The 26,752-nt window shown below is 50.0% G+C and overlaps 1 protein-coding gene across 6 annotated transcripts in view; it reads left to right on the top strand.

The window, feature by feature from the left end:
* Positions 1 to 26,752, top strand: part of Nipped-A (Transcription-associated protein Nipped-A) — a 991,444-nt gene that overhangs the window by 144,063 nt on the left and 820,629 nt on the right. For 3 of the 6 annotated variants that reach the window (XM_075869412.1, XM_075869400.1, XM_075869392.1), the window contains 2 exons: positions 550 to 716; positions 3,462 to 3,621. In XM_075869412.1, coding sequence (XP_075725527.1) covers positions 550 to 716; positions 3,462 to 3,621 — 327 coding nt within the window. Of the gene's footprint in view, positions 1 to 549; positions 717 to 3,461; positions 3,722 to 26,752 lie in introns of those variants that run through there. The other 3 variants (XM_075869408.1, XM_037429248.2, XM_075869414.1) reach the window with 2 other exon arrangements.

Here is a 26,752-nt window from a genome sequence, read left to right as displayed (position 1 = left end):
TGCAGGTAGTAGATCCTAATAAAGACGTATAAAATATATTTCATAAGAAACACTGAACACAATTTGAAACTAATTCTGAGCTCCAGTGAACTTGCGCCAACATTTAAAATACCTGGTTAATTTTGCATTCATGGCTTTTATTACTGCTACTACTGTAAAGCCAGATTTTGAAACTCGCTTTCCACGTCTCGCCCCGCCTTTACAGATTCGGAGTATTTAAAGTGAGGAGGTGCACAGCTCTTCATTTGCCAATGGTCTTTAATGATTGTGCAAATACTACATTTGGCATAGTCAAATACATGTGCTTAGTTTTGTCAGCACTGGTAATGCAATTTGATTCAACTTTATGATTTTTTTTCAGCATGATCCCATTCCACCAGATCCTCTTGGATCATAATGCATTCACTTTGGGGCTTTTTTGTTTTGGAAAATGACATTTGTTGAGTGAGCACAAAAGATTGATGCCAATTCTTGTCCCTTGCAGTAAGGTAGCGTGTAATAATGAGGCAGTGTGCAACCTGTGTTCCCTGTGTGTGGCAATGTGTGCAGTACAACGTGATCCCGCGGGCAGTGCTGTCGCTGAAGGTGCTGGCCGAACTTCCCATCATTGTGGTGCTCATGTACCAGCTCTACAAGCAGAGCGTGCATGACGATGTAGCCGAGTTCATACCCCTCATTCTCAACACAATCACCCTCCAGCCGCTGCCCCAGCACAGGTATTTCTTTCTTTGATTCTGTGTATGTGTGCACTCGCTGTAGGGATGCTATTATTTCATGTATAAATTCGTTGGCACGTCGTGGCGCTTCTTTCGAATCAGCTCCAGTTAGGTTTACCAGCCGATAAGGGGCACTGGTTTCTCTTAGGTTACGGTTAGTGCAAAGCCGCCAACAGCACTGCATGGTTGGTGGCGGAGTGTGTGGACAACGACACTGTCGTTTCCCACAGACCCCTTGTAGTAAGCCAGAACGTTGGAGACGCGGCATTTGCGTACCTTGTGTTTGTATGTTGTATAGGCATATTGTATAAGTACAGAGAGCTGGGATAGGAGAGAGTGCAGAGTCCTCTCTGTCTTCTTTCCGAAATGTTCCCTGTGCACTAAGAAAGCATATCTCTTTCAAAAATGCAATACCAACTAGCCCAAGTAGCCACTCTTTTCGAGAGCTGGACTTGTTGGTTTACATGTTTAGCACAAAAAAGAGAACACACACAGAAAGGGATTGCTCACAGCGATGTAAGAAGACGTTTTTTTTTGTGTTGTACCGATTCTTATAACCGAGGGGTCAGCCATGTCTTTTTTTTCCATCCTCACCATGTACAGCATGAGTAAAAAATAGGACGAAAGATATTCATTTCCTGTCTCAGCCCTTCGCTAATATTGACGTTCTCTTTGCTACATAATCCTTTTCATTCTTTGCAAACACTGTAGTATTCTAGCGCACGAAGCAACACGGACAGAGAAAGTGAGGACAGGTGCTAACTAGCAACAATGTTTATTCAGGAAACCGGTAACCATGTATTTGGCAACATGGCTTTTCAATAATCGGGATTGCACGCACTTTGCAAATTCACAACGTGGCCCTGGTTGCGTGCCCGTCGCGTGTGGTTCAACATGGCATGTGCGATCCCGTCCTCATTATCTGCTTTTATGGTCCTAATTTCCTGTCGGTAAAAGCATCGTCATTATCGAGCTTGGTGTAGATATTGTGTTTGCTACCTTTTTTTTAGGAGTTTTATGGCTTTATTATGTGAGCTTTTGCCATTGCAGCGAGTGCGCGGTTTTCATATAAGCTTTTGTTGTCCTTTATCTTTCAATTGGGAACGCTAATTTCATATCATGCACACTGTTCTTGGTTCGGTGTTTGAGTGCGAACTTTTCGACGCCCCATAGTAGTTAGTGTCTTGGGCAAACTGTTCGCAACAATGTGCCAAATGGCAGGCTGAGCCTAATCATTATCGGTTGCATTCTGATTATGGTCGCTTGCAATGTAAATTGTGGTTTGGTACGTAATCAATGAAACATAGTGGCTGCATTTTATTATGAAAACGGGGGTGTCATCTGTAGCACTCAAATCGTGGTTTGTGATTCGATTGCAGTGTCTCGAAATTGGGTGCGAGGCTGTGAAATTGAACGATCAGTGTCTTTCAGCGCATGAAATTTCAGACGTGATTTGACATAGTTTCTGTCCAATTTGCATAGTTGAGGTGGTCTGGGAAGTAGGCAGTGAATATCCACGATGGTGCTTTCTTTTGTTAGACCCCCTTGACACTTTTGCATTTATTTCTTTGGCAACGCGAGTCTTCGGTCGATAAAATATTTTAACATTTGGAAATTTAAGTAGTAGTAAGTTGTGGTGTCTAGGCATGCTGTCAGGACGATCAGAAACGGGAGATAAGGTCTAACAAAACCAGACAGAACATTTATTGAGCTACTTTTACATTGACAATATCGCCAGACGAGTAAAATACATCACTAGTGATACACACTAAACACAACCTTGTGCAATATTCCCAGTAAGACGCTAACGCAGAAAAAAACATAACGATAAACAAGGTAATGCGTCGTTGCTTACGCTTCACTCATTGTGAGAAACCCTGCCAGGAGACGACCATTCACACCAGCTGTTACACGCCAAAGAGACTCGACAATCTTTTCTGTCCGGCCACCTAGCCCCGCTGTTGGGCGTCACTGCTCGGGCTGCCACGGCAATGATGATGATGACAAATGCATGGCCCAATGGTTAAAGCAAAATGCAGTCCATCCGCGAGACACCACGAAGCACAGGCAATATCAAGGGGGTGATTGCAGTCTCACAAAGCACCAAGTATCGCATGCTGCGACTCTCAGACGTGTGAGGCTGCATGCTCGACACGCTTTGCGCAACTGTTAACTTCGGAACTTCGAAAAAAATTCTCTTGGTTAAAGTTTAGATATTTGGACTCCCGTGACTTACGTCATAAGGGATCCATACTATATAAAGAAGTGTGTTTATATGTTATTTCAGTACAACAAGCAGTTCTTCAGTTCACGCATGTCTGCTTTTGTGACATTAGGGAAGGGCCTCTTTGTGGCCTATCTTGTGTTTGGTGCTTACATGCCTCTGGAAGAAGGCCTGGGTTGTACATCTTTTTGCTAAGCAAGCATCCTGCTGCTGTGATTGTGACATGACCTCTGTTATCATTGGAAAGTGATGAATGACATATCTCACAAGTGGAGGACTGGAAGCTGGGCTATTTGGTGGCAATTGGTGACTTCAGAGCATTTTTTGAAATGGCAGAACAATTATGCGCACGAAGTGAAAATAGGGACGCACCACAGCACTTTAGGGAGTCTTTCTTTTGTTTTCGTCGGCATTCGTTGTTGTGTTTCAGAAATGTTGGAGTTCATAAGGGGTGTGGCGTTGTGTTTCAGAAATGTTGGAGTTCATGAGGGGTGTGTGGCCACATCTTTTTGTGTTTGCAGGATGAATCCAGCATTCAACCGTGAGGTGTTTGTGGACTTCATGGCTGCCCAGATCAAGACGCTCTCATTCCTGGCGTACATTGTAAAGATCTACCAGGTGGGAATACCCGGGATGGAACCCCCAAAGATGACTCTGCACGAAATCTTCAGCATTGGCGAGGCACGTACAGAAATGAGGCATGAGTAAGGTGCAAGGCTTCCGTCAGAGATCAGGGTGCCATCTGTAATGCCAGGAGGTGAAGTCGCAGTCACTGAAACAGGTCAGAGAGGCTAGCAAATGGACTGGATTCCTTCTTTCGATCACTTGATCTGCGACTGCCATTTCACCTGTTCCGTCGAAAAAAGCAACAGCTGGACTTCCCAGGTGTGACGCCTTGCATGCATGGCAGTGCAGGCCAACTTTGCTTTAGAGTAAAGCAGATTGGCAGCATGCAGTCTCTCCATTGCCCCTTTTGTCATCGTATTATGCCTGTGGGCAATGATGATTATGGTTGCACAGAGGTGCGCAACAAACATCTTGTGCACATCTTGGTATATCAGTTGCAGTCACGGGTGCAATGATATGGTGTGTGAAGTGGTCACACGCAATCGGCTCAAATGGGATGTTGTGAAGCGACTATTTTGAGCATGCAAATCTTGGCTTAGGCATGGCACACGTTTAAGGGCACAAAAATCTTTATAGGCTGTGTGAGCATTCAAACATTTCAAGTCGTGGAATACTACTCTAACATCGATACTTGCAATGGGTCATGTATTTGAAATATTGGGCTGCTCATGTTTTTGAAACACACTCTGACGATAAAACTGACGATAAAACAGTAAAGTCATCTCTCATTAAGATGAACTCTGTTATGCCAACCCATTACGGAAAGGTTCGTGTGGTTTCTCGTAGACACAATGCAAAGCAAAAAAAAAAAAAGCTTTTCCTAATATCATGGAAGAGAACCAAATAAGCATAAAAGGAAGGTGGCCAAATTAAGCCAATATCTCGTTTACCCCCCTTCTCCCAGTCTGTGGGGGGAGAGGTGCTGTTTTTATTGGCAAAAGAAAGTGTGCTGACCAATCGCAAGCCACTGGTGTGTGTTTCCCACACAAACTCGTGCAGATATATGCCTTGTGAATCTTGCTTATATGTTGGAATTTGCAACCGACATATGCCCCGTGCTAACCTGGTCACTACCAGGCATATGCTGCAGGAGCGATGGAAAGAGACAGTCCAACCAAAAGACACATCAACATGGAATGTTGCTTTAGCTTCACGTGCCTGTTAGTTAGAATTGAGTATGAAATAGACCGCGTTTGTGGTGCTAGCACTTCTTGAGGGTTCAGATGCATTGACATCACCGAGCACATTTAGTGCTCTGTGCCCAGTGAAGTGCTTATTGTGATGCGTCATTTTCGTTATGGAAGCGCCCAACAAAGGAAGATTATTCTGCATAGTGAATATAATATAGCTACATCATGTATTTTTCATGTGCCAAAGGTTTGGGACCACGAACAGCTTGGAAGGAGATCTTCAGGTGTCCTTTGATTAGGATGAATCACTACAGGTCAAAAATGGGAAAATAACTACTCGAAGAAAAGCTTGCAGACTTTTCTAAACTCTGCATATATACAGGCTTTGTTGTCACGCGATAGCTCATGCAGAAGTGATAATAAGCCAGTAAAAGACAGGCTCACCGAAGAAAATGAATTGCCAGGTGTTCTCCTTCTTTGAAGAAAAGTTGCGTCTCTTCCTGCTTTGTTTTGTTTTTATAGTTTTCTTTTAATCGCCAACATAGAAGTGTGCTACAATTCTCTGTAACTCTTTCTGGTTGCAGTATTCTAAATATATTGAAGAACTGTTGTACTTTTTAAAATTAAGGTTTGCTCACGCCTTCTTTGATTACATGCTTAGCTGTCATTTTTCAAAAATGATTTAGTCTCTATTTTTTAGGGAAGTTCAAGGACTCATTTTGCTGGTCTGTACCACAGGGCCGAGTGTTAGTGCTCACGTGCTTAGTTTTTTTACTGGTCACCTCAAAGTTGCATAATTGTAGTTTCACTGTATTCATTGCACCTTTCTGAAACCTTGTTGTGTGCACATTTCAGAGAATGTAGTTCAAAATGCATGGCTGAAGGGGCTGGAGAGTCGGGGCTGGCAAGCTCAGGTGCTTGCCAATTATTGACCTTTTGCTTTTGCATGCATTGTGTTGCATGTCTATTGGCATCTTTTTGCATGTGGAATGCGTACGCACGTAGTCTCTGGAAGGCAATTGTACCGTCAACCGTTGACAGTACTGGCCACATGGCTTGAATTATTTGCGGCTCACATTGGGGGGGGGGGGCGCTGAATAACCAAAACATACTGCTCACTAAATCTGGTATGCTCGCAGACAACTTCTCTTGGCAATAAGCTATAGGGACATGTACTCCTCTACAAAGTTGTCTGGTTTGCCTCACAATTCAAATGATGACGGGGTTGGAATAATGCCATTGCATACAATCTGCGATGTATGCTCAGACAACCGTTTGTTATTGAAATTTGTGACAAGCTCCTTGGCTGAGCCCTCCGAATAGCTGGAGGGCGATGAGCGCTCATCATTAGACGAAGACGCCATTTTCATTGTGAGAAGCATGTAAAACGTTTTCACACGTGCAAAAACTCAAAATGACTCTGCATAAAGTAAAACACATAAAAATAATTTCTTGGTGAATACTGTGTGTCTTTTTAAACAGCATCCTGTAGAGAATAATGTAATCTTGTGATGATTTTCACGCCGAAAACACAGACGCAGTTATGGGACTCTATTTATCAGCGGTGGCACATGCCCACTCTGGCTGCGTAGTGTCCCCTTCATTGCCAATGAAAGTTGTTCACAAGTATAGTACATCTGCCATCTGTATTTGTGTGTTGTAGAAAGTGGCATTGGACCTGTGCCCTAGCATGCCCCTCAACTATACTTTTGTCTGTTGTAAGTCTTTTACTTTTTATAACAAAATAAATGAAGTGACTGTTTCAAAAGGGCATTTTCTGCTGGATCGCTCAGCTTTACTGGTGTGGCTGCCGTGTTTCATTGTGCATTAACAGTCCTTTTCACAATATCGTCATTTATTAGATAACTTCTTCATTTTAACATGTGATTTTCCTGTTGAGCAGTGTGCTCTTTTCTCGTATGCCTTGTAGAGTAGTATCTTCAGATGCTGTGTGTTCAGAAGCTGTATAGTCTTCTTAGAACATTTAGCTGCTGCAGGCCTAGCGTGGAAGAACACATTCCATTTGTTTCTGAGCACCACTGATTGGTTACAGCAAGTGGAATCAGCGCTCCAGCAAGTTTCCAGGACACCACTTTCTATCAACAATAAACAACGGCAAGGTGCCCGTAGATTCGCTTTGTTCAACGCTGACCGTGCCTCCACAGTCCTCTAGTTGTCGCTTTCCTCGACCGTTCTTTGTTACGCACCCCTCGTTCTTTGTTCCCCCGCTACTCTGAGCACACCGCATCGCCACATGAGGCCTGTGTTTTCAGACAGTTGCCACCGATTTTTTGAAGACCGATGAGCTGACTCGTCTGTCCTCAGTTTTTGATCGCTGGTCTCGTTACACTATCGTTGTCGTCGTCGGCCTTAAGTGACCAGACCATCTGTCAATATACGTTGGCCCCCGACCGTACCTGATTGTTTGCATCTCTCATGTCTAGATTGGTGTCTTATTGTTCCAGTGCGCGCACTTGCGCTACCCCACCGTCTTTGATAATTTATGATTAGTTCTGTGTCTAGGACCTGTTGTCGCTCGTTTCGCACTCCACTCGGCATGCCCTCTGCACACGTGCGGAAGCGCAGAAACAGCTGTTACACTGAATGAATTGCACACTATCAAAGTCGGTGGGGCCCCGCAAGTCCTCTGGCGCCACAATGTGATTCTTTAACCTCTGTGCGCACAGGCCACTCTCCCAAATTTTCCTATGCGTGAGTTGTGTATTTCGTGAACCTTTCAAGCAAGCCACTCGACTTGCCTTTCTCCCGCATGTTTGGTTTTCAAGGTCTCCTTCCTGGCGTATGCTCCACTCTCTTCACTCTATCGTAACTCCTTCACTCTCCTCCACCGCTTCGCGACGCCAGACATGCTGGCTCGCATCAAGTTTCTCCTTCTGGCTAGAAAAGAGCCCTGAGCACTTTCACGCTTCTGGGCTTGTATGTAGCATGTGTTTGTCTTGCTTGCTGTTCATGTGCATGTGGTGTCTTAATAGTGAACAGGAGGCCACCCACACCTCGTAAATGGGAATGCATTTATTAGTCAGGTGTGATGGTTAAGGACGTTCGTCACTATGTTTGTTGATAGCGGACGAAAAAGAATTAACATCAACAATGGATGCGAACAAAAGAAGCGTTATATTGTACACTAGAGAACGAAGTGGCAGGTGAAAAATAAAACTATATGTCCAACCCTACACGCCAAGCATCACGCAACTTGTACGAGAGTCAGACCTCTATTATGCGAAAAGCTCGCGGCTACGCTTACTCAGAGTCCAGCACGTATAGTTCTCGCTTCGCAAGAGGAAACCGCTGCCTCACAGTTTGGGTCCCCGTCGTCCCGACATGATGCGGTCGTTGACATGCGTGAGGGCAAAGGTGGCACGGCTGGAACGGCTGGAACGGCTGACGGCACACGGATGCGCTACCGTGTGCAGCGCCGTTTAGTCGGACGTCGCGGCCAGCCCAGCAGTCAGGGTCGCAACACCTGAGGTCCAGGGTCAGGCCCCGGCTCACGAGGACCACGCCCGGTAGGCCTCGCCCACGAACCTGCTCCCGGCCACTGCACCCAGGCAGGAGCCGTTCAGCAGGCCCTGTCCTTGCACCTTGTACAGGCCGGTGGACTCGACCCCGAACGAACACGCTGGAGCTCGACCTGGCCGACACGTACGGGTCCCACGTCCGGCTCAAGAACGCTCCCAGGAACTAGTCCTCTCGAGCGGCGCACTGCTTCGTCTGCCTTCGTGGCCTCAACCCTCGAGCTCGCCTTCGCACGTTCCTTCTTCTTCTCCTCTTCTTTTTCCATTTCTTCTTATCGCCTTCGTGCCACCTGCCCTCCGCTCGTCTTCTTCAGTTTCGGTTTGACGTTCCTCGGCGCTTTTAAGTCCTTTTAGCCACAAATCGTACCTAAACACAGCACTTTTGTGTCCTTTCCTTACAAATATCCCCCTGCTCAAGAAAGTTGTTTAGGGGGAAAACAACTTTTCACAAGCGCGCGAGGTGGAGTACCCAAAAGCGAAAACATAGCAAAAAAAACATTATTTACAGAAGTTCATTCCGTTAGGGAAAGGGTGAATTAACATGAAAAGAAATTGTGCCACCACTAAACGCTAACCAGCGGAGAAGTGAAATGCGGCTGAGGTAGTCGGCACCTATGTTGTCGGAGCCCTTAATGTACTCAACCACAAAGTCATACTCAGTAAGCAATAGGCTCCCTTTCGTGGTATTTCTTGAGAAGGTTAATGTGAAAAAGACTTCTCCGTGTTTCGAGATCTATCTCGTAGTCATATTCACTGCGTTTTTCAAGCACTGTGAAGGGTCCCTTCCATGTCAAGATCAATTTATTCTTATCTGATGGTAGCAACAGCAATACTTTGTCTCCGGGTGATAGTTGTCGAACACTTGCTTTCCTATCGTAATATTTCTTCTGTGTCATTTTCGCCTTCAGGAGTTCTTCGTGTGCTACCTTGCAGGTGTCTTGCAGTCGCTCCTGGAGATCTATAACATACTCGTATGTTGTTTTCGTTTCAGGATCAATGTTGGCCCCTGTCCACAGTTCCTTAAGGATCGACATTGGCCCGCGTACAAATCTGCCGTAGAGGAGATCGAACGGCGCGAATCCAAGGCTCGTTTGGGGAACTTCACGGTATGCAAAGAGCAAGGGAGCCAAGTATCTGTCCCAATGTTGCGGCCGTTCTTGACACATGCGGCGAACCATTTGTTTCAGAGTGCCATTAAATCTCTCCACAAGTCCGTTGGCCATGGGGTGATAAGGCGTTGTGGGTAGCTGACGAAATGAAAGTAGCCGACCGAGTTCCTGCATGAGACTCGAGGTGAACGACTTTCCATGGTCGCTCACTATCTCACGGGGCACTCCAACGCGGGAGAACATCTCTACTAGTGCTTCCGCTATGCGCTCTGTCTCGATGCTCGGTAGTGCCACCGCATCCGGGTAACGCGTAGCGAAGTCTACCATCGTTAAGACATACTTGTTGCCCTTGGATGACGTTGGTGACAGTGGGCCAATAATATCGATGGCGACCCGCTGAAAAGGTGTGTCTATGATAGGCATATTTCCCAATGGAACTCGTCCGACGAGGTGTTTAGGCACGGTCCTCTGACATACGTCGCACGACTTCACGAACCGTATCACATCAGCCCGTACACCCGGCCAATAAAACTCTGTAAGGACACGGTCTGTTGTCCTTCTTTGCCCTTGGTGACCAGACAGAAGGCCTTCATGAGCCATCTTCATTACGGTGTTCCGAAGATCCTTGGGTATTACAAGTTGCTCCAAGTCTCGCCTTTCTGCCGTGCGGTGGCGCCAAAAAAGAATGTCGCGTACCAGCACAAACTCAGTGACTGCTGGCTTTTTAGATATGATCTTTCCCAATGTGGCGAAGCAGGTTTCCAGCGTGGGATCTGCGTGCTGTAAATTCTTTAGCGCTTCCCGGCTGATATCCAGGGGTTGGATCCGAGGAACAATCAGTTCACTGGGCTTTTTCCTTTCTTTTCCTGCAGCCGCCGCCATGTCATCTTGTCGTCTTCTGTCAGATGAGGTTGCATCTTCAGGTTCTTCTTCAGTGCATACTGGATCACGGTGAATCTGTGCTAGCTTTGGACGTCCTGCTGGCTGCTTCGGGGCTAGTTGGGCAGCTGACAGTACACCCGCAATGTTGCCAAGCACGACTTCATACAATGGATTCTCCATACAAACAGCAAGCACCCGACCTCTGAAAAACGAAGAATCTATGTACACCTCTGCTTCTGGTAAGACTTTGGCAGATCGGTCCAATAAGCGAATGGTACGGGTGTTCCCAGTCAAGTTGCAGTCAGGAACTAGTGATCGTTTCAATACTACCGTATTGAAACCGGTATCCCGCAATGCGGTAACCAGCTTCCCTTCGAGATAGCCCTTTACAGTAGGCATTTGTTTTGACCCGTTGTCACTAGTTGCAATGCTTTGGGTCCCATCACACAGGTCATGACAATGTTTCTCATCCTGATCGTCAGGCGCATCTTCAATTGATTTCTCATGCTGCGCTTTCTGGTATCCCAAGACGGAACATGATGCCTCTCTACGTTTTCCCGAGTTTGAGGGACAACTATCGGATCTGTGCCCCGACTTCTTACAGATCCAGCACGACGTCGACTCGGGCGCTCGAGACTTTGTCCAGCAATCGGAAGCTCGATGACCCGGCTTGTTGCACAAAAAACGAAGCGGTTTTCCTTTGCTTTCGCTGACAGTGTCAACTTTAGCTGTAGCCATCGGTTTCCCTTTTTCGTCTTTTCCTCTAGCGAGATTCAAAATTCCCTGAGCTTCCAAATATTGATCAGCCGTCGTTGCCAACGTGTCCAGATTATGACATCCTCGCTCCTTCAGGAAGACAGCCAACTTCTCGTCGCACCGCCTGAAGAATTGCTCGGACACCATCTTGTCTCGCAGTGCATCATATGTTTTGGGAGTCTTCGCCAGCTCCTGCCAATGGTCGAAGTATCCACAGAGACGTCCCGCGAACTGTCGACCTGTCTCAGTATTCTTGGACCGGGCATCCGTAAACTTCGTGCGGTATCCCTCTTCTGTATAACGGAACCGCTGGAGAAGCGTCTGCTTGAGCTTTGCGTAGTCCGTAGAGTCTTCTGCAGACATCCGTCCTACCACGGTCAAGGCTTCTCCCGTTAGACACAAGCTCAGTGACAGGGCCCACTTGTCGGTTGGCCAGCCTTGGCTCATGGCAACCCTCTCAAATCTCTGGATGTACGCATCCAGTTCGTCCCTACTCTCATTGTAGGGCGGAATCATTTTGTGTGGGCTGCGATAACTCTGACCACCACCCATACTATCGTCCGCAGAACTCGTGCTCGGCCGCAGCGCTTCTGCGACACGACGTCGCTCCTCGAGCAGGAGCCTTTCAGCATCCATGCGAGCTATTTCACGCTCATGCTCCACATGTGCTGCTAGCCGTGCCTCCTCTCGATCTTTCGCTCTCTGGTCCCTCATTTCTTTTTCCTCAGCGCTCACCCATGCCAGCAAAGCCTCACCACTCAGCCCCATCTCCTTCCCTAGCTCAACTAGCTTTCTCTTGTCGTCCATCCTCGTCCGCCACACACAAACAACGTGAGGCTCTCAGATGTGAGGCGAGAGCTTAGTCCTGTCTCGCGGACGCCAGAAATTGTGATGGTTAAGGACGTTCGTCACTATGTTTGTTGATAGCGGACGAGAAAGGATTAACATCAACAATGGATGCGAACAAAAGAAGCGTTATGTTGTACACTAGAGAACGAAGTGGCAGGTGAAAAATAAAACTATATGTCCAACCCTACACGCCAAGCATCGCGCAACATGTACGAGAGTCAGACCTCTATTATGCGGAAAGCTCGCGGCTACGCTTACTCCGAGTCCAGCGCGTATAGTTCTCGGTTCGCAAGAGGAAACCGCTGCCTCACAGTTTGGGTCCCCGTCGTCCCGACATGATGCGGTCGTCGACGTGCGCGAGGGCAAAAGTGGCACGGCTGGAACGGCTGGAACGGCTGACGGTACACGGATGCGCTACCGTGTGCAGCGCCGTTTAGTCGGACGTCGCGGCCAGCCCAGCAGTCAGGGTCGCAACACCTGAGGTCCAGGGTCAGGCCCCGACTAACGAGGACCACGCCCTGTAGGCCTCGCCCACGAACCTGCTCCCGGCCACTGCACCCAGGCAGGAGCCGTTCAGCAGGCCCCGTCCTTGCACCTTGTACAGGCCGGCAGACTCGACCCCGAACGAACACGCTGGAGCTCGACCTGGCCGACGCCCCGCCGTGGTGGTCTAGTGGCTAAGGTACTCGGCTGCTGACCCGCAGGTCGCGGGTTCAAATCCCGGCTGCGGCGGCTGCATTTCCGATGGAGGCGGAAATGTCGTAGGCCCGTGTGCTCAGATTTGTGTGCACGTTAAAGAACCCCAGGTGGTCAAAATTTCCGGAGTCCTCCACTACGGCGTCTCTCATAATCATATGGTGGTTTTGGGACGTTAAACCCCACAAATCAATCAATCAATCGACCTGGCCGACACGTACGGGTCCCACGTCCGGCTCAGGAACGCTCCCAGGAACTAGTCCTCTCGAGCGGCGCACTGCTTCGTCTGCCTTCGTGGCCTCAACCCTCGAGCTCGCCTTTGCACGTTCGTTCTTCTTCTCCTCTTCTTTTTCCATTTCTTGTTATCGCTTTCGTGCCACCTGCCCTCCGCTCGTCTTCTTCAGTTTCGGTTTGACGTTCCTCGGCGCTTTTAAGTCCTTTTAGCCACAAATCGTACCTAAACACAGCACAGTGTACAAGAGAGTAAGTGCAGTGTTTCGCTGCTCCATCTCTCACCGTTAGCTCTCTCTCCTCCCTGCGCCCCACTTTCTCATCCCCTTGTACCTCACTCTCGACTGTATGCTGGCTGGGCGCCTCTCAAGAACATCCTGAATTGTGTGCTCGAGTCGCCTCTGTGAAACGCCGATGCCGATCCGAGAACGCTGCTTGTTTTGTTCACTTCACTGTATTTTTTAATTGTGCAGGCTAGCTACTAGAGCTGGAAATGCATACCACATTTCTCGCGACAGAAAAACACCACACTTGGCGAACATCGTTATTGACTACATGGTGTGAAAAAACAAGAAAGAAAACTATTCTTGTAACACTGGGTTTTCAGGTGCGAGATGCTGTTATGGACGCTACGCAATGCATTCGCATTTCCTCACGATTCTCTTCGGGGAGGTTGGGTCATTTTTTTTCTTTGCTTCTCAACAGATCGAAAATGCAACAGCTAGGATTAGGTGTAACCCGCGGTACAGTGTACTGGAAGGGGGCAGTGGAATCAATGAGGCGGCCGCGTTGCATCTCGGCCGATTCTCCAGCGGATGACAGTTGCGGCGGCGTTGTTGCCCTATGGTACTGAAGATCTCGGACGCTTCTGCATTCGAAGCACGCGTGCTCGCGAAGGCATGTAATTGCTCGTTTTTAGCGCGTTTAATGCGTTCCAGAGCCATTATAAGTGGACTCACCTGCTACGCGCCATGGTGCACGAGTGAATATGCAGGCACGCTGAAATGGCGTAGATACATTTACTATTTTAAGTGCCAGCCGACCCACAAAAAAAGATGTCAATCAGAATTTGCACGGATCCGCCTACCTTCTCACTCGAGCAGTGCTTTGAGCTTTGTTACATCATAAGTGGCTATTGGCTAATTACAAAGGGAGGAGAAATATCAAAACTGCGATTAAATCATACGCTCGTTTTGTCGGCAGTCTCTACAATGTGCAGAGTACAGTGTCCCTCATATGAGCCTACATGCGCTCGATCGTTTCACGAGAAACCCGAGTACAAATAACGTGTTTACAACATTTATATCGATGAGGACTCGGTTTTATTGTGCCAGTTTTGTGGAATATACTAATTATTGCTTTTCGAAAGGCTTATCACATATTGAACATATTAAAAGAACACACAAACTATTAAGAAGTGCCAATTGTATATATAGCCCGTCTGTTAATCTGGTAAATTCATTGTAACAAGTTCCCATGTCGTATCGACCGCTTAAATTGTGCTGCTTTCCAAATATTCTCTTGGCGTAACGCCATTGCAAGCCGACAAATTTACGACGATATTTTGTATTATAAGTGTAGTGTCAAAAGTGTAGGCAGGCAGTGATGCATCTTGTTTTGAGAAATTTTACTTGTATATGTACACCGTGAACACACACACGCACACACACACGCATTTAAGTTATTCATCACCGCCCCATTAACATTATCCATGCAATGCCCCTTAGCACAGCTACTATCTTTAGACACGCTATATTCTGCTTCGCCAACTGTAAACCTTCGGCGCAGGGCTAGCACCTATAATTATTTTTGAGATGGGGGGGGGGGGGGGGGGGTACAACAGAACGACTAACTTTGGCGATTGGTGGTCGCTGTGAATGCGTGTAAATATTTTAGTATACCCTAAAAAGTTAAACTACGAAAAAATTTTGTGGTGTATGGCGATTCGGGTTTCCTTTCTCCTCCTCTCTACTAACGGCCACCTGGTACTGCATGCGTCTGAAACGTTTTTTTTTAATCTCGTAGCTTTCTGAGCGCAGCTAACTTCCAATAAATTGGCTCGGTTATCCTGTATATTGTAGATGCCTAACCAACGAAGAAAAAGTTAATACAGAAGTAATCAGTATATGACACGCCCTTTCTGAATTATTTTCGATCTCTGACAAGGGCTTTTATGGAGCTCAAATTCAGCAGATTGGCGGATCATACTTCAAGGGCTATGGCATTATGTGCTAAACACAAGTGATGGGCAGGTACGAAGAAATCTGCATCAAGAAAGCGCGACGGAGAAGCCAAAGCGCATAGCAGTTCCTGCATGCGGCGTGCGACTCTTTCAGTACTATTCGACTGCAGCGCCGCCGCTACGGGAAACGTGGAAGGGATCTGGCGGCGAGGCGGGGGTCACGCCACTCAACATTTATAGTACACTCTACCCGTGGTTTCAAGGCTTATTATAGGTGCTGCGTTGTGGAGCGCTTGTTCATTGCTGTTCATCACTCGGCAGCCAACTTGTTCCTTCGGGTGTTCTTGTATTCAGCTGTGGAGATGGTGAAGGCTTCGTGGGCGAAGAGGACAGCAATATGTGTGCAAATCTGTTTTCGCGAAGACAACTTCATCAACGTCCGGCCTGCTGCCGGGCTTGAAGCTTCTGAACAGGAACACTGCGACAGCGATATTTGTGGCAGCGTGTTGTTGACTCCGACATGCAAGGGCAGGACGTCTGCTAGGATGATATCATTGCAGCTGATCATGATGCTGACATTGCGAAACCATGCGCAGTCAAGGGCATTGTGAATGATGTGTGCGGAAAGAGCAATTTGGAGGAATCTGATGATGATGAACATTTGCAGTCGGTGCCCACAAGCGTGGCTGTAGCAATTGGTTACATCAACAGCCTCGTGCAGCTTGTATATACCAGAAGCCTTGGCAAAAAGCACGTTGCCGCATTAAATAAACTCGAAACCACCCTTATCGTTTCTGCTCTTTGAAACTACTGCATCATAGACTTCCTTGCGAAAAAGAATTGTGTTCTCATTTTCAGCTTTTTTAAAGGGGGACGCGGCCTTTCGAAATGGGAAAAATGTCAGAAAGCCATTTTAGTGTGGGGAAGCACACACGCCCAGCCTCCCTTTCCCTTTTTATGACAGTGCGAAAGCCTAGTTGCCGGAATACCCGCACGGCCGGCGCTCGCACTTCCACCCCCTTTCCCGGCGGTGGAACGTGTTCCCCTCTCCCTCAGCGAGAAAAGGGATTATTCTCGTCAGGGAAGGGGAAACCGGGGCAGTGGACAAAACTGGCATACGGTCGGCCGCACCCGCGCTCTGACACCGGCCAGAAACGAGGAAGGTCGAACCTGCAACCCCTTGCAAGCTGAGGACCACAACGACCAAGGAGTAAGCGTCTACCCTTATCTGTACTATCTCCTCGCAACATTCGTGCTATTGCCAACGCCAAGCAATAAAGTGTTGTTGTCGACCTAGCTTGTTGCCTTATTGAGACTTGCTATTGATAGGGGACGTTAATCGTGCACGGTGCGACTGTGTGCGGCTGAAACATTAGCTAGGCTTCTGCGTCAGCTGTACATGGGCCGAACCCCCTACATCTGGCACCCAACGTAACGAATTTGGCAACGCGGTTAGTTTTGTGGACGCAAGCGACTACCGACGCTCCCTCACACGCAGGATTACAGGCATGTCAGAATTCCAAGATTTGTCAATGTTGTCTGATGTCGCATCGCAGAGTGGCGATCCTTTGGCTAACGCGGAGGAACTGTTAGGCTTTTCTGACAGCATACACTTTGGTCGTTTCACGCGGGATGATCAAGAGGGTGCAGAGACCGCGTTAGCAGAGATTACGCCTATGACGGAAAGCGTCATGCATGGCGCCCCGGCATCTCGCGACGCGAACAGAGAGGCACCGCCGCAACTGCAGGCGAGTCTGCCGGCAGTAGTTTGCCCTCGAGCAAGATACTCTTACAGAATGCGCTGTCAGTTATGCAAAGCCTCGCAAGCGCCCTACAGAACACAACGTAGGCCCCCGTGCAGATTGTGCGACCACGTGTCAAGGTAGACATACCTTGGCACGTGGGTTACTACTCGGGTTACTACGACAGCGAGAGTGCCAACGAGTATCTTGACCCGTTGGTCCATTATCAGCAGGCGACGGGGCTTTCTGTCGCAGAACTTCTTGAGCGTGTGGTCCTGGTGTCGCTCACAGAGCCAGCGGCCCGGTGGTTCCAACTAATCAAACATCGCACGCACACGGTAGAAGAGTTCCGTGATAGCTTCCGCGGCGAATTCCTACCGTCTAGTTATGAGTGGCGTTTGCGCCGGTAATTGGAGCTACGCATCCAGCATCCGGACGAATCCATGCTGGAGTATGTATGGGCAATGGACGAACTGTATCGTCTCGTTAACCCTCACGCTACCAACGCGGTAGCGTGAGGGTAGCGTGGCGTGCAACGCGCTCAGCGTGAGGTTAACCCTCACGCTGAGCGCGTTGCACGTCATGCGCACCCGACTTTGTCGGTGCACTTCAGGAGAGGTAAGTAGGCAGACCTAGAAGTGCTCATCACCAAGGCGAAGCGCATACAAAAGGGCATCCTCACTGCGCGATCGTATCGCCCACCTCCTCCCGCAGCGCAGTCAATCGAGCCTCGCTGTGCGTGGAATGGCGGAGCTGTAGTTTTAGAAGCATTTATGGGTAAAGCGTCGGCATCATTCGCTGATGAGCAGGTAATACGCGGTTGGGAGCTGTCAGACCGCGCTTTGGACTCTCCTACGCTTGCGCGCTCCGTACGGCCCACACGGCCCCCGCGCATGACATTCCAAGACAGGACCACGCGGTCGACACGAGGCCTAACGAGTGGCGCAACCCAGACCGAGGGCCACCTGATCAAGGCGACTTATGATCGGCGCTGTGTGGTGTCCGCGGTCTTTGCTATTGGTGCGGCGTGCCGAGGCACATCGCCCGCGAATGCAACCGTACACCGGATCAGGAGCAAACACGCGGTTCGGAAAACGGATGGCGCCGTCGGTGATCAACATCGGACCCCGCGCGGCAATGAGTAAATTCATCGATGCATTTGGATCACTTGCACCGTCAGTCTGTCGTGCAGATTAGGCCGCAGACTTGCACGCGCCGCTAATCGAGTTAACGATAGCTCGATAGAAGTTCTTCGCACTTTTGGATACTGGGGCAAGCGCTTCTTTGTTCGGCGATGACGTGTTGTACTATCCCCACAAGAACAATATCCGCTTGAGACAAAGCAACGCCATTTTCCGCCTTGCTACGGGCGCAGCACAATCCAGCAGCGTGGCTAGGCTAGTGATTCGCTGGGATACACGCATGAGGCGACAATGTTTCTTGCATCTTCCTCGGCTGTCAATGTCTCTAATAATGGGTTGAGACTTTTTTGCAAAGTCAGGTATTGGAATTGACATTGCAAATGGTGATTATTGCGAGTGCGACGAAGACGCGCTAAAGCTTTTCTCGAAGGCCCCCGCATTGACAAAGGCATGCCAATCGCAGGGAGAGGCACGAGTACGCGAGGAGGAAAGCGCGCCTAGAAAGCGAGTAACCACCCCGCCGGAACAATGTGCTGCACTGCTGGGAAGGTAGTGCACCCGCTTTTGGTAGAGGCACAGAGCCTTCTAGAAGGGGAATGAGCACAGCTGTCGCTGTTGTACGAGTATGACGCCATGTTTACTGACCGTCCCGGCCGCACTACGCTGGTCAAGCATAGAATTGACACGGGTGATGCACAACCTTGAAAATGCAATCCCCAACCAATCAGCTTGGCTAAGCGGAAAGCAATTGACTTCGCCTTAGACGAACTCATCGACACAGGCGCAGTTGAGAGGTCAAACAGCCCATGGGGTTTCTCGGTAGTTCTAGTTCCAAAGAAAGATGATACGCAACGCCTTTGTGTAGACTACTTCAGGGTAAATGAGGTTACGAAGAACGACGGGTACCCCCTTCCCTCCACTTTATCGCTAGTATCCAACCTAGGCGGGGCGAAGCACTTCACTATGCTCGATGCTAGCGTGGATATTTTCAAGTTGAGATGGACGAGCGGGATAAAGAGAAGTGAGCTTTCACGTGCCACAGGGGACTTTTCCAATTTAGGAGAATGTCTTTCAGCTTGGTGGGTGCTCCTGCTACGTATCAGAGGCTAATGGACAGTGTTTTGGGAGTTGCAAAGTTGGAGCACGCACTCGCATATCTAGACGACATAGTGGTTTACTCGAAAACGTTCGATGGGCACCTGTGCCACTTGAGAGACATTCTAGAAAGGCTGAGGTCTGTGGGCATCACTCTGAACCCAAACAAAGCTCAGATAGCATCGACCCGAATAACAATATTGGGATTTTACGCTTGACGAGGGTCACATTTTGCCGGATAAGGGTAAGCTTGAAGCGATAGTCGGCTATCCATCGCCGAATTATATCGGTGAGCTCAGGCACTTTCTGGAGGATGATGAACTTTTATCGCCAATTCATTCTAGATTGCGCGGCAGTGCAGGCACCTTTGACGAAGCTCTTAGAATAGCGAGCGTTGGGCTTGGAGCCAAGAGAAGGAGGCCGCATTGCGTTGCCTCACGAAGTTGCTGGCCAACACTGCTCAGCTGCAGGTACCCGATTTGAACAGGGAGTTTGTGATTCAGACAAATGCAAGCGACGTGGGCTTAGGAGCAATTCTGGTTCAGGAGCATGGAGGTTCCCTCCGACCGATTGCGTTCGCGAGCTGTACGTTGACGCGGGCAGAGAGGAACTACTCAGTAACCGAGAAAGAGTGTCTGGCAATAGTTTTTGCTCTCCATAAGTTTGACTTTTACATCGTAAGTTTGACTTTTACATAGATGGAGTTGCGTTTGTGATTGAGACTGACCACATGGCACTCACGTGATTGAGGCGCTTGAACAAACCTATATTCAAGAGTCTGACAAAATCCGGTCTGGTCGGGGACAAACATAGTGCAAAATAACAAAAACGCCAACCAAGGTGAAGTACACAAAACTTAAAGAGACGTTTCGGCTCCCCACACGGGAGCCTTGTTCACAGTGCAACAAACCTAGTGGCCCTGGCGCGTTAGGCATTGCTGCTGCAGCGTTACGACTTCACCGTTCGCTACCGCAAGGGTAAGAACAATGCCACGGCAGACGCACTATCGCGTGCTCCAGTCCGACACGAGGCAAGTCATGCGACTAATTCGGAAAAAGCTGAGAGCGAGACATTCGTGCTAACGCAAACAGCAGAGCAAACGTTAGTTCGAGGTAAGAACGTGAACCACGTAGAGGCTGTCATTAGCGCAAGGATAGTTTTTGCAGCTGAAGGGAACTGTTAGAAACTCAGCAGAAAGATCCATTTTGTCGAAAGGTGTTCAACGGGCTCCGGGAGCCGGGTGGTAGTGAGGCCAGTGCGCAAGGGGGCAGCTGGTATTGCTGTTGGTGCGGAGCGCTCGGCAACAGCTGGCAGTGCTGCGAGCCCGCTGGATTCATATCTGCTGGATTCTGACAGTGTCCTGCTGAGGTACATCCCGTCTGACGATGACACAAGTGAGTCATTCAAAGTTGTGATACCGTGCACGTTGAGAGGAGCACTTCTTTTCTTTCATGACTCGTGCGTTGCTCGGCATGCGAGCGGCCCTAAGACTTATGCTAAGTTGTGTCGTCTTGCTACCTGGCCAGGTATGAAGCGGGATGTGATTCGCTACGCCCGTTCATGTCGTGTTTGCAAAAGTGTCAAGCCACAAGGCGGATGTCCGCCCGGGCTCATGCACCCAATTAACTGTCAGACTCCCTGGCAAATCGCGCATGTGACCTAATGGGCTCGTGCCCCACAACTCCTAGCGAAAGAAGTTCTTGCTGGTGGTCACGGATCACTTCACTAAATGGGTTGAACTTTTTCTCTTTACGAAGTTGACGGCTCGAGTGATTTTAGAAAAGTTGGAGGTTTTCACCAGGTTCGGGTTCGCTGAGCAGTTGATTACAGACAACGCGTCTTATTTCACTGCGAAGGTGTTTGTTGACACGTGCGCCACGTTGGGCATCAAGCACCATAAAACAACCACCTACCATTCTCAGTCGAATCCCACGGAGCGAGTCAATCGCAGCATCGAGCACATGCTTGTTGTGTTTCCTGAGAGACATAGGGACTGGGACACCTACCTTCCAGAGATAGGTTTTGCATTGCGATCAACCGTGAACCGATCGACTGGGTATGCACATTCTTCTCTGAACCCGGGGAGAGAACTGCCGAATCCGATGGAGAGTCAACTTGCGGATCGCAATGGAGTGCCAGTGGCGACACTAGCATGCGCTGAATACGCAACGCAGCTGGGCGAGATGCTGGCGGAAGCTTTACGTAAAGCTCGGTATAATCTCAACACGGCTAGGGCACAGCAGAAGGCGCAAAAAGACCGCACGCATCAGAACGCTCGCTAAGAAGTGGGCGATCTGGTGTTGCGGCGCCATCATGTTCTCAGCGATGCTAGTAAACAGTGTGCTGCCTCTCTGGCACCGAATTTGTCCGGGTCGTACCGAGTGCGAGAGAAAGTTTCTTCGCTCGTTTATCGGCTCGCGAACATGAAAGGCAAACCGAGTGGTGCACTGGTACACATATGTGACTTCAAATGCTACGTGGCACGGGAGGAGCATAAGGACTACGACCAGTCCCCCTCCAAGCCGCGCGTGACGGGTGATATCTCTCGACACCAAGTGAGCAGCCCAGAACTGCGTTACTTCTTGTGTAACAGGCAGAGACAACTATGGACGGTAGGCCGCGTTTAATAAGTTCGACGCGGGGTGCAAGGGTTCGTGCGCAATACATGTGCGATTGTTAACCTGTTCTTTTTTCTGTGTCGACTTTCACCGAACAGATCGACAGGCGAAAGGGAACGAGGTGCCGCCAGAACTGCTCTGGGAGGAAACCCCTTTTCTCGGTGGATCACCCAACATCATTTATGTCGTCATCGCGGCCCCACCACACCAAGCAACGCCACTTCCAACCTACTCTATCGCCCTGATCATCGGGCCTTTACGCAAGAGGTGCCAGGGTGACCAGCCGCCAGCCCAGCCAAGAGAGCCAGCCGCCTCAGTCGCTATCACAAGCACAAGCCTACCTAGCCCAACCACGGTTTTCCAGCACCCTTGGCCTCTGCTACCTCAAGGCCATGGCGGGCACACAAAAGAGGGGAATCCCGAGCCGGCCAGACCAGGGGAGCTGCGACCCGATGCGGTAGCCCAGACCCTGCTGGAGAGGGCTGCCTGAGCCAGTGCTGAACGGGACCGTCACCAACTGGCAACTCTCACTTGTCATCAATGACCTGAGTGGCGGGGGTCATCGGGGCGCGGTCCAGACCAGAGTGATACCAGCATCGGATCCAGGACGGCGACGAAACCGACAACAGTGGCAGTAACGGCGGAGGAGGTGACAGCGATGGCGATAATTGGCTATGACGCAAGTGGGCACGGCAGTAGTGGTGGTGGCTACTTTGGATGCAGAGGCGACAAGTGGGGGCACTGGCTGCATTTACGGCAGAGGGCCAACTGCAGGAGGGCACGATTGGGACCCACTGTCCTAGCCTTCCTCGATAATGAATAACAAAATATTCTCATGTTGTAGTCTCTGTCGTTAGAGGGCCTTTTTAAGGGGTGGGGAAGATGTGGGGGAGCACGCGCGCGCAGTCTCCCTTTCCCTTTTTTACGGCAGCGCGAAAGCCTAGTTGTGGGAATACCCGCACGGACAGTGCTTGCGCTTCCCCCCTTTCTCTGCGGCGGAACGGGGTTCTTCTTTCTCAGCGAAAAAAGGTATTACTCTCGTCAGGGAGAGTGAAACCGGGGCAGTGGACAGAACTGGCGTGCGTACGGCCGTACACCAGCCAGGATTGAAGGAGGTCGAACCCGCAACCCCCTGAGAGCCGAGGATGACAACGACCAAGGTGTAAACGTCTACCCTCTTTTTCTGTTCTATCTCCTTGCGATATTTGCGCGTAATTGCTAACGCCTAGCAGTAGTGTTGTCCACCTAGCCTGATGCCGCATTCGCCTGAGCCCGTGGAGCTGCAATGAGACTAGCTACAGATAGGGGACGTTAATCGTGCACGGTACGACTGTGTGCAGAATAAAGCATAGCTAGGCTTCTGCGTCAGCCGTACATAGCACGAACCCCCTACATTATAAAACGGTATATTTCTTCAGTATAATTTATAAACTACGTCCTCTGTTAATCCCAATGCCGAATTTGGGGTAAAAGTACCTTAAATCAACTATTTAGCTAGTCGAGGCAGCACCTGAGGTGTGTGGGACCGTCAAAAACATCAGAAATTCACATGCACACCATTTCTCTCCCGCTCAATGGAGCGCCGCCTTCTTGGTCAACATTTGTTCGTGATTTCTTGCTTTTTTTCCCCCGCCATCAGCGGTGACGACAACAGCGTGGTTGTGGTTCACCGAGACAGATGACGACACATCAGACGTAGACGACTTTATGTCCGACGTCAGCGAAGCTCCTTCTAACGCCTTAGCTAGTGACAACAAAGCCAAAAAGCACCGCAAGACGAAGAGTAAGTTCAGTAAATTCCAATCAGCAATTGCCGACATTAAAGAGGCACTCATACAAATTTGCGGTTGTGGGGTCTCGGCGAGGCGAGCGAGCGCATCGCCACGCCACGCTCCTGGAGTGAACGGACACAGTTGACGCGGTCGGTACAAAGCACACAACATACATACATTTATTAACTAATTTAGACGACGATATCGTCCGCCGAATGTTACATCAATTTTAACTAACACGCTACCATACAAACAACATAACGCAGGGACGCACTAAACACACAATAACATAATAAACACACACTAACACACTCAACACACTAGCACATACCCAAAACGGCGTCGCCAACGCCTGACTTTTCACGTGGGACCCCGGCGCGAAGCCCGCGGTGCCGAGCACCGGGGACCCGCGCTACAGACAACCGTTCGCGGCAGCCGCCACGCGCAGAAGAGACCCGCTCAACGCTCGCCCACCGCCAAGGCCTGCCTTCCGCCAGGGGCCACCGCCGGCGCTACCACTCTACCAACAGTGGTACTGAAAGCAAACACAACGCCATCTATCGCCCGGCGGTGGTCACCACCGCAATAAAGCCTTGGGGCGAGACACGTGCGCCACGCGGCGCAGACAACTTTACAGGGGGGGGGGGGGTGTCAGCACCCCCACATTCCCCCAACCTTAAATCAAACCATATCCCAAAATCGAAAATTAGCTACACAAGCTTTAACAAAAAAATGATATCGCAAGACCATAATGTCCTTGCACCACGACACCGCCGCTGGTCGACACTGCTGCACTGTCCGGCTAGGCTTCACCTCAGTACCGGCCCCGCAACAGCAACGTTGCCGTCGGCGCGACGATCCGTCGCTAGCACCGACACGTCTTCCAGTTGCGACCAGCACTCGCGAGGGCGCCGGACTGCAGGCAGTTGCGCAGGTCCCAGGCATCTCCATCGCCCGACCTCACGACCGCATTCCTGGCCAGTGACGCTGACGATATGCAGGACAGCCGGCCGTGGATGACATCCCTCCCGCTGAATACATCAACAAAAAACAAACTCGAAAGAAACAAAGGAGCGCGGCCCAGGGGAGGGAGCTTCAGGCTTTTCGGCCACGTGGTACGGTGGTCAGTACTGCTAGCTAATACATCGGTGGCGGCCGAGACGCCCATCAAAATAAAAACAAAAATCACTTTTCCTAACTCGTGCTCGCAAGAAGAAAAAAAGTGAGGGAAGCAGAGCGCAACACCTCAACGCTACGATCCACCTAGTTGTGCCACGTGCGACAGGCGGCTGCGCAGAGCCTTAGGCCTAATGAGTCGCTCGGCAACAACCGGCATCCACCCAGCACCCAGCCTAGGCGCAGAAGAGGCAGCCGCGAGGAGACGTCCACTCTGTGAGGTGGCCCTATCGCTCGCCGCACACAGCAGCTTACCGAGCGATCGGCGTCCACCGCCCCGGGCGGTGTCACGACGCCCCGGCGTCGAGCCGCAATACAAGTCAGCAACGACGCCCGGCTCCCTGAGCCCAAAGATATAGAAGAAGCTATTTACAGAAAATCGGACCACCCACGAGGCTTCCGTACTCACTCGCTTCGGGCCTGGCCTACAAACCACGTGCTCTAGGCCTTGCTCACCCCAGGATGCGGACCGCATGGCTCTCGTCCTAATTCAACGTTTTTGAAAACTAACAAAAAAAATAAGAACACTTGCGAGCAAAAAAAAAAAATAGAAAGTCAACCTGCCGACAAATTGAAACACGTTACAAAACCAATCCCCTCGCTTCTCAACAAAGCACATCACCGACGCTAGCAAAGAAGTCCCCCCTAGGCCTACTCTACTCCGGCTCTAACAAAATCCCTGTACCGAACCGCAAAAACTGTCGTCCGATACTCCAAGAGCCCCACGTTGGGCGCCAGTGTGGGGTCTCGGCGAGGCGAGCGAGCGCATCGCCACGCCACGCTCCTGGAGTGAACGGACACAGTTGACGCGGTCGGTACAAAGCACACAACATACATACATTTATTAACTAATTTAGACGACGATATCGTCCGCCGAATGTTACATCAATTTTAACTAACACGCTACCATACAAACAACATAACGCAGGGACGCACTAAACACACAATAACATAATAAACACACACTAACACACTCAACACACTAGCACATACCCAAAACGGCGTCGCCAACGCCTGACTTTTCACGTGGGACCCCGGCGCGAAGCCCGCGGTGCCGAGCACCGGGGACCCGCGCTACAGACAACCGTTCGCGGCAGCCGCCACGCGCAGAAGAGACCCGCTCAACGCTCGCCCACCGCCAAGGCCTGCCTTCCGCCAGGGGCCACCGCCGGCGCTACCACTCTACCAACAGTGGTACTGAAAGCAAACACAACGCCATCTATCGCCCGGCGGTGGTCACCACCGCAATAAAGCCTTGGGGCGAGACACGTGCGCCACGCGGCGCAGACAACTTTACAGGGGGGGGGGGGGTGTCAGCACCCCCACACGGTAGACTCGATCGTCTGGAAAGACCAATTGCTCAACCCAGAGCCACGAGAAGAATTCCCACGCCGGACCCGGGGTCCATGTCTTCCCAGGGACCCCAACCTGCGCTGCCGACATCCCCTCAGCCACCAGGTCCAATAGGTGAAGCGAACACACAGGGGGTCATGCCAAGTCAGCACCATGGATAGCACACCACAATTTTTCAAGATCTGGCAATGGAACTGTAATTCATTCAACAAAAAGAAAGCTAACCTAACGCAATTAGTACGATCATGTAAAGAAAAACCACATGTCATCATTTTACAGGAGTGCGGGGCGGAAAAGTACATTCAAAACATGTCCTTTTCGGGGTACAGGGTTTCCAGGCCAACCCTGGACCCCGACTTCAAACAAGCCAGGGGCATTGCCACCCTCATCCGTAAGGACATCAGCTTTATGGAAAGGGACACCCCGACATACAAGAAAGGCCTGGAATCCATGATAACAGAAATCATTCCGAGTCGAACTCTTAAAGCTCACCTTTACATACTGAACGTATACAGTTCTCCGACCGACCGACTCAGGAACTTTACCAAACTCCTGTCATCGGCGGTGTCGCAAGCCAAGGACCGGCCGTTGATCGTTGCCGGCGACTTCAATGCGCACAACAACGTTTGGGGCTACAGTACCAATGACAGGAAAGGTCTTAACCTTGCGGAGTGTGCAAACAACCTCAACTTGAAGTTAATCACGGACTCAAGGTTTCCGACACGCAGAGGCAATTCTGTTCAGCGAGACACCACCCCCGACCTGACGTTCCTCGGAAACGCGGAAGGGTCATGGGACAATCTGCAAGAGGACCTTGGCAGCGACCATTTCATCTTAGAAATCAACGTCCGTATCACACCCGCTCCACCTAAGACGTACAGATACGTCGACTGGGACCTTTTCCGAAGAATAAGGG

This window comes from Rhipicephalus microplus, chromosome 1 (genome assembly GCF_043290135.1).
Source record: "Rhipicephalus microplus isolate Deutch F79 chromosome 1, USDA_Rmic, whole genome shotgun sequence".
In the NCBI taxonomy this organism is placed as follows: Eukaryota; Metazoa; Arthropoda; class Arachnida; order Ixodida; family Ixodidae; genus Rhipicephalus; species Rhipicephalus microplus.
Note: the sequence above shows the minus strand (reverse complement) of the source record. Positions and strands in the feature narration are given on the sequence as shown.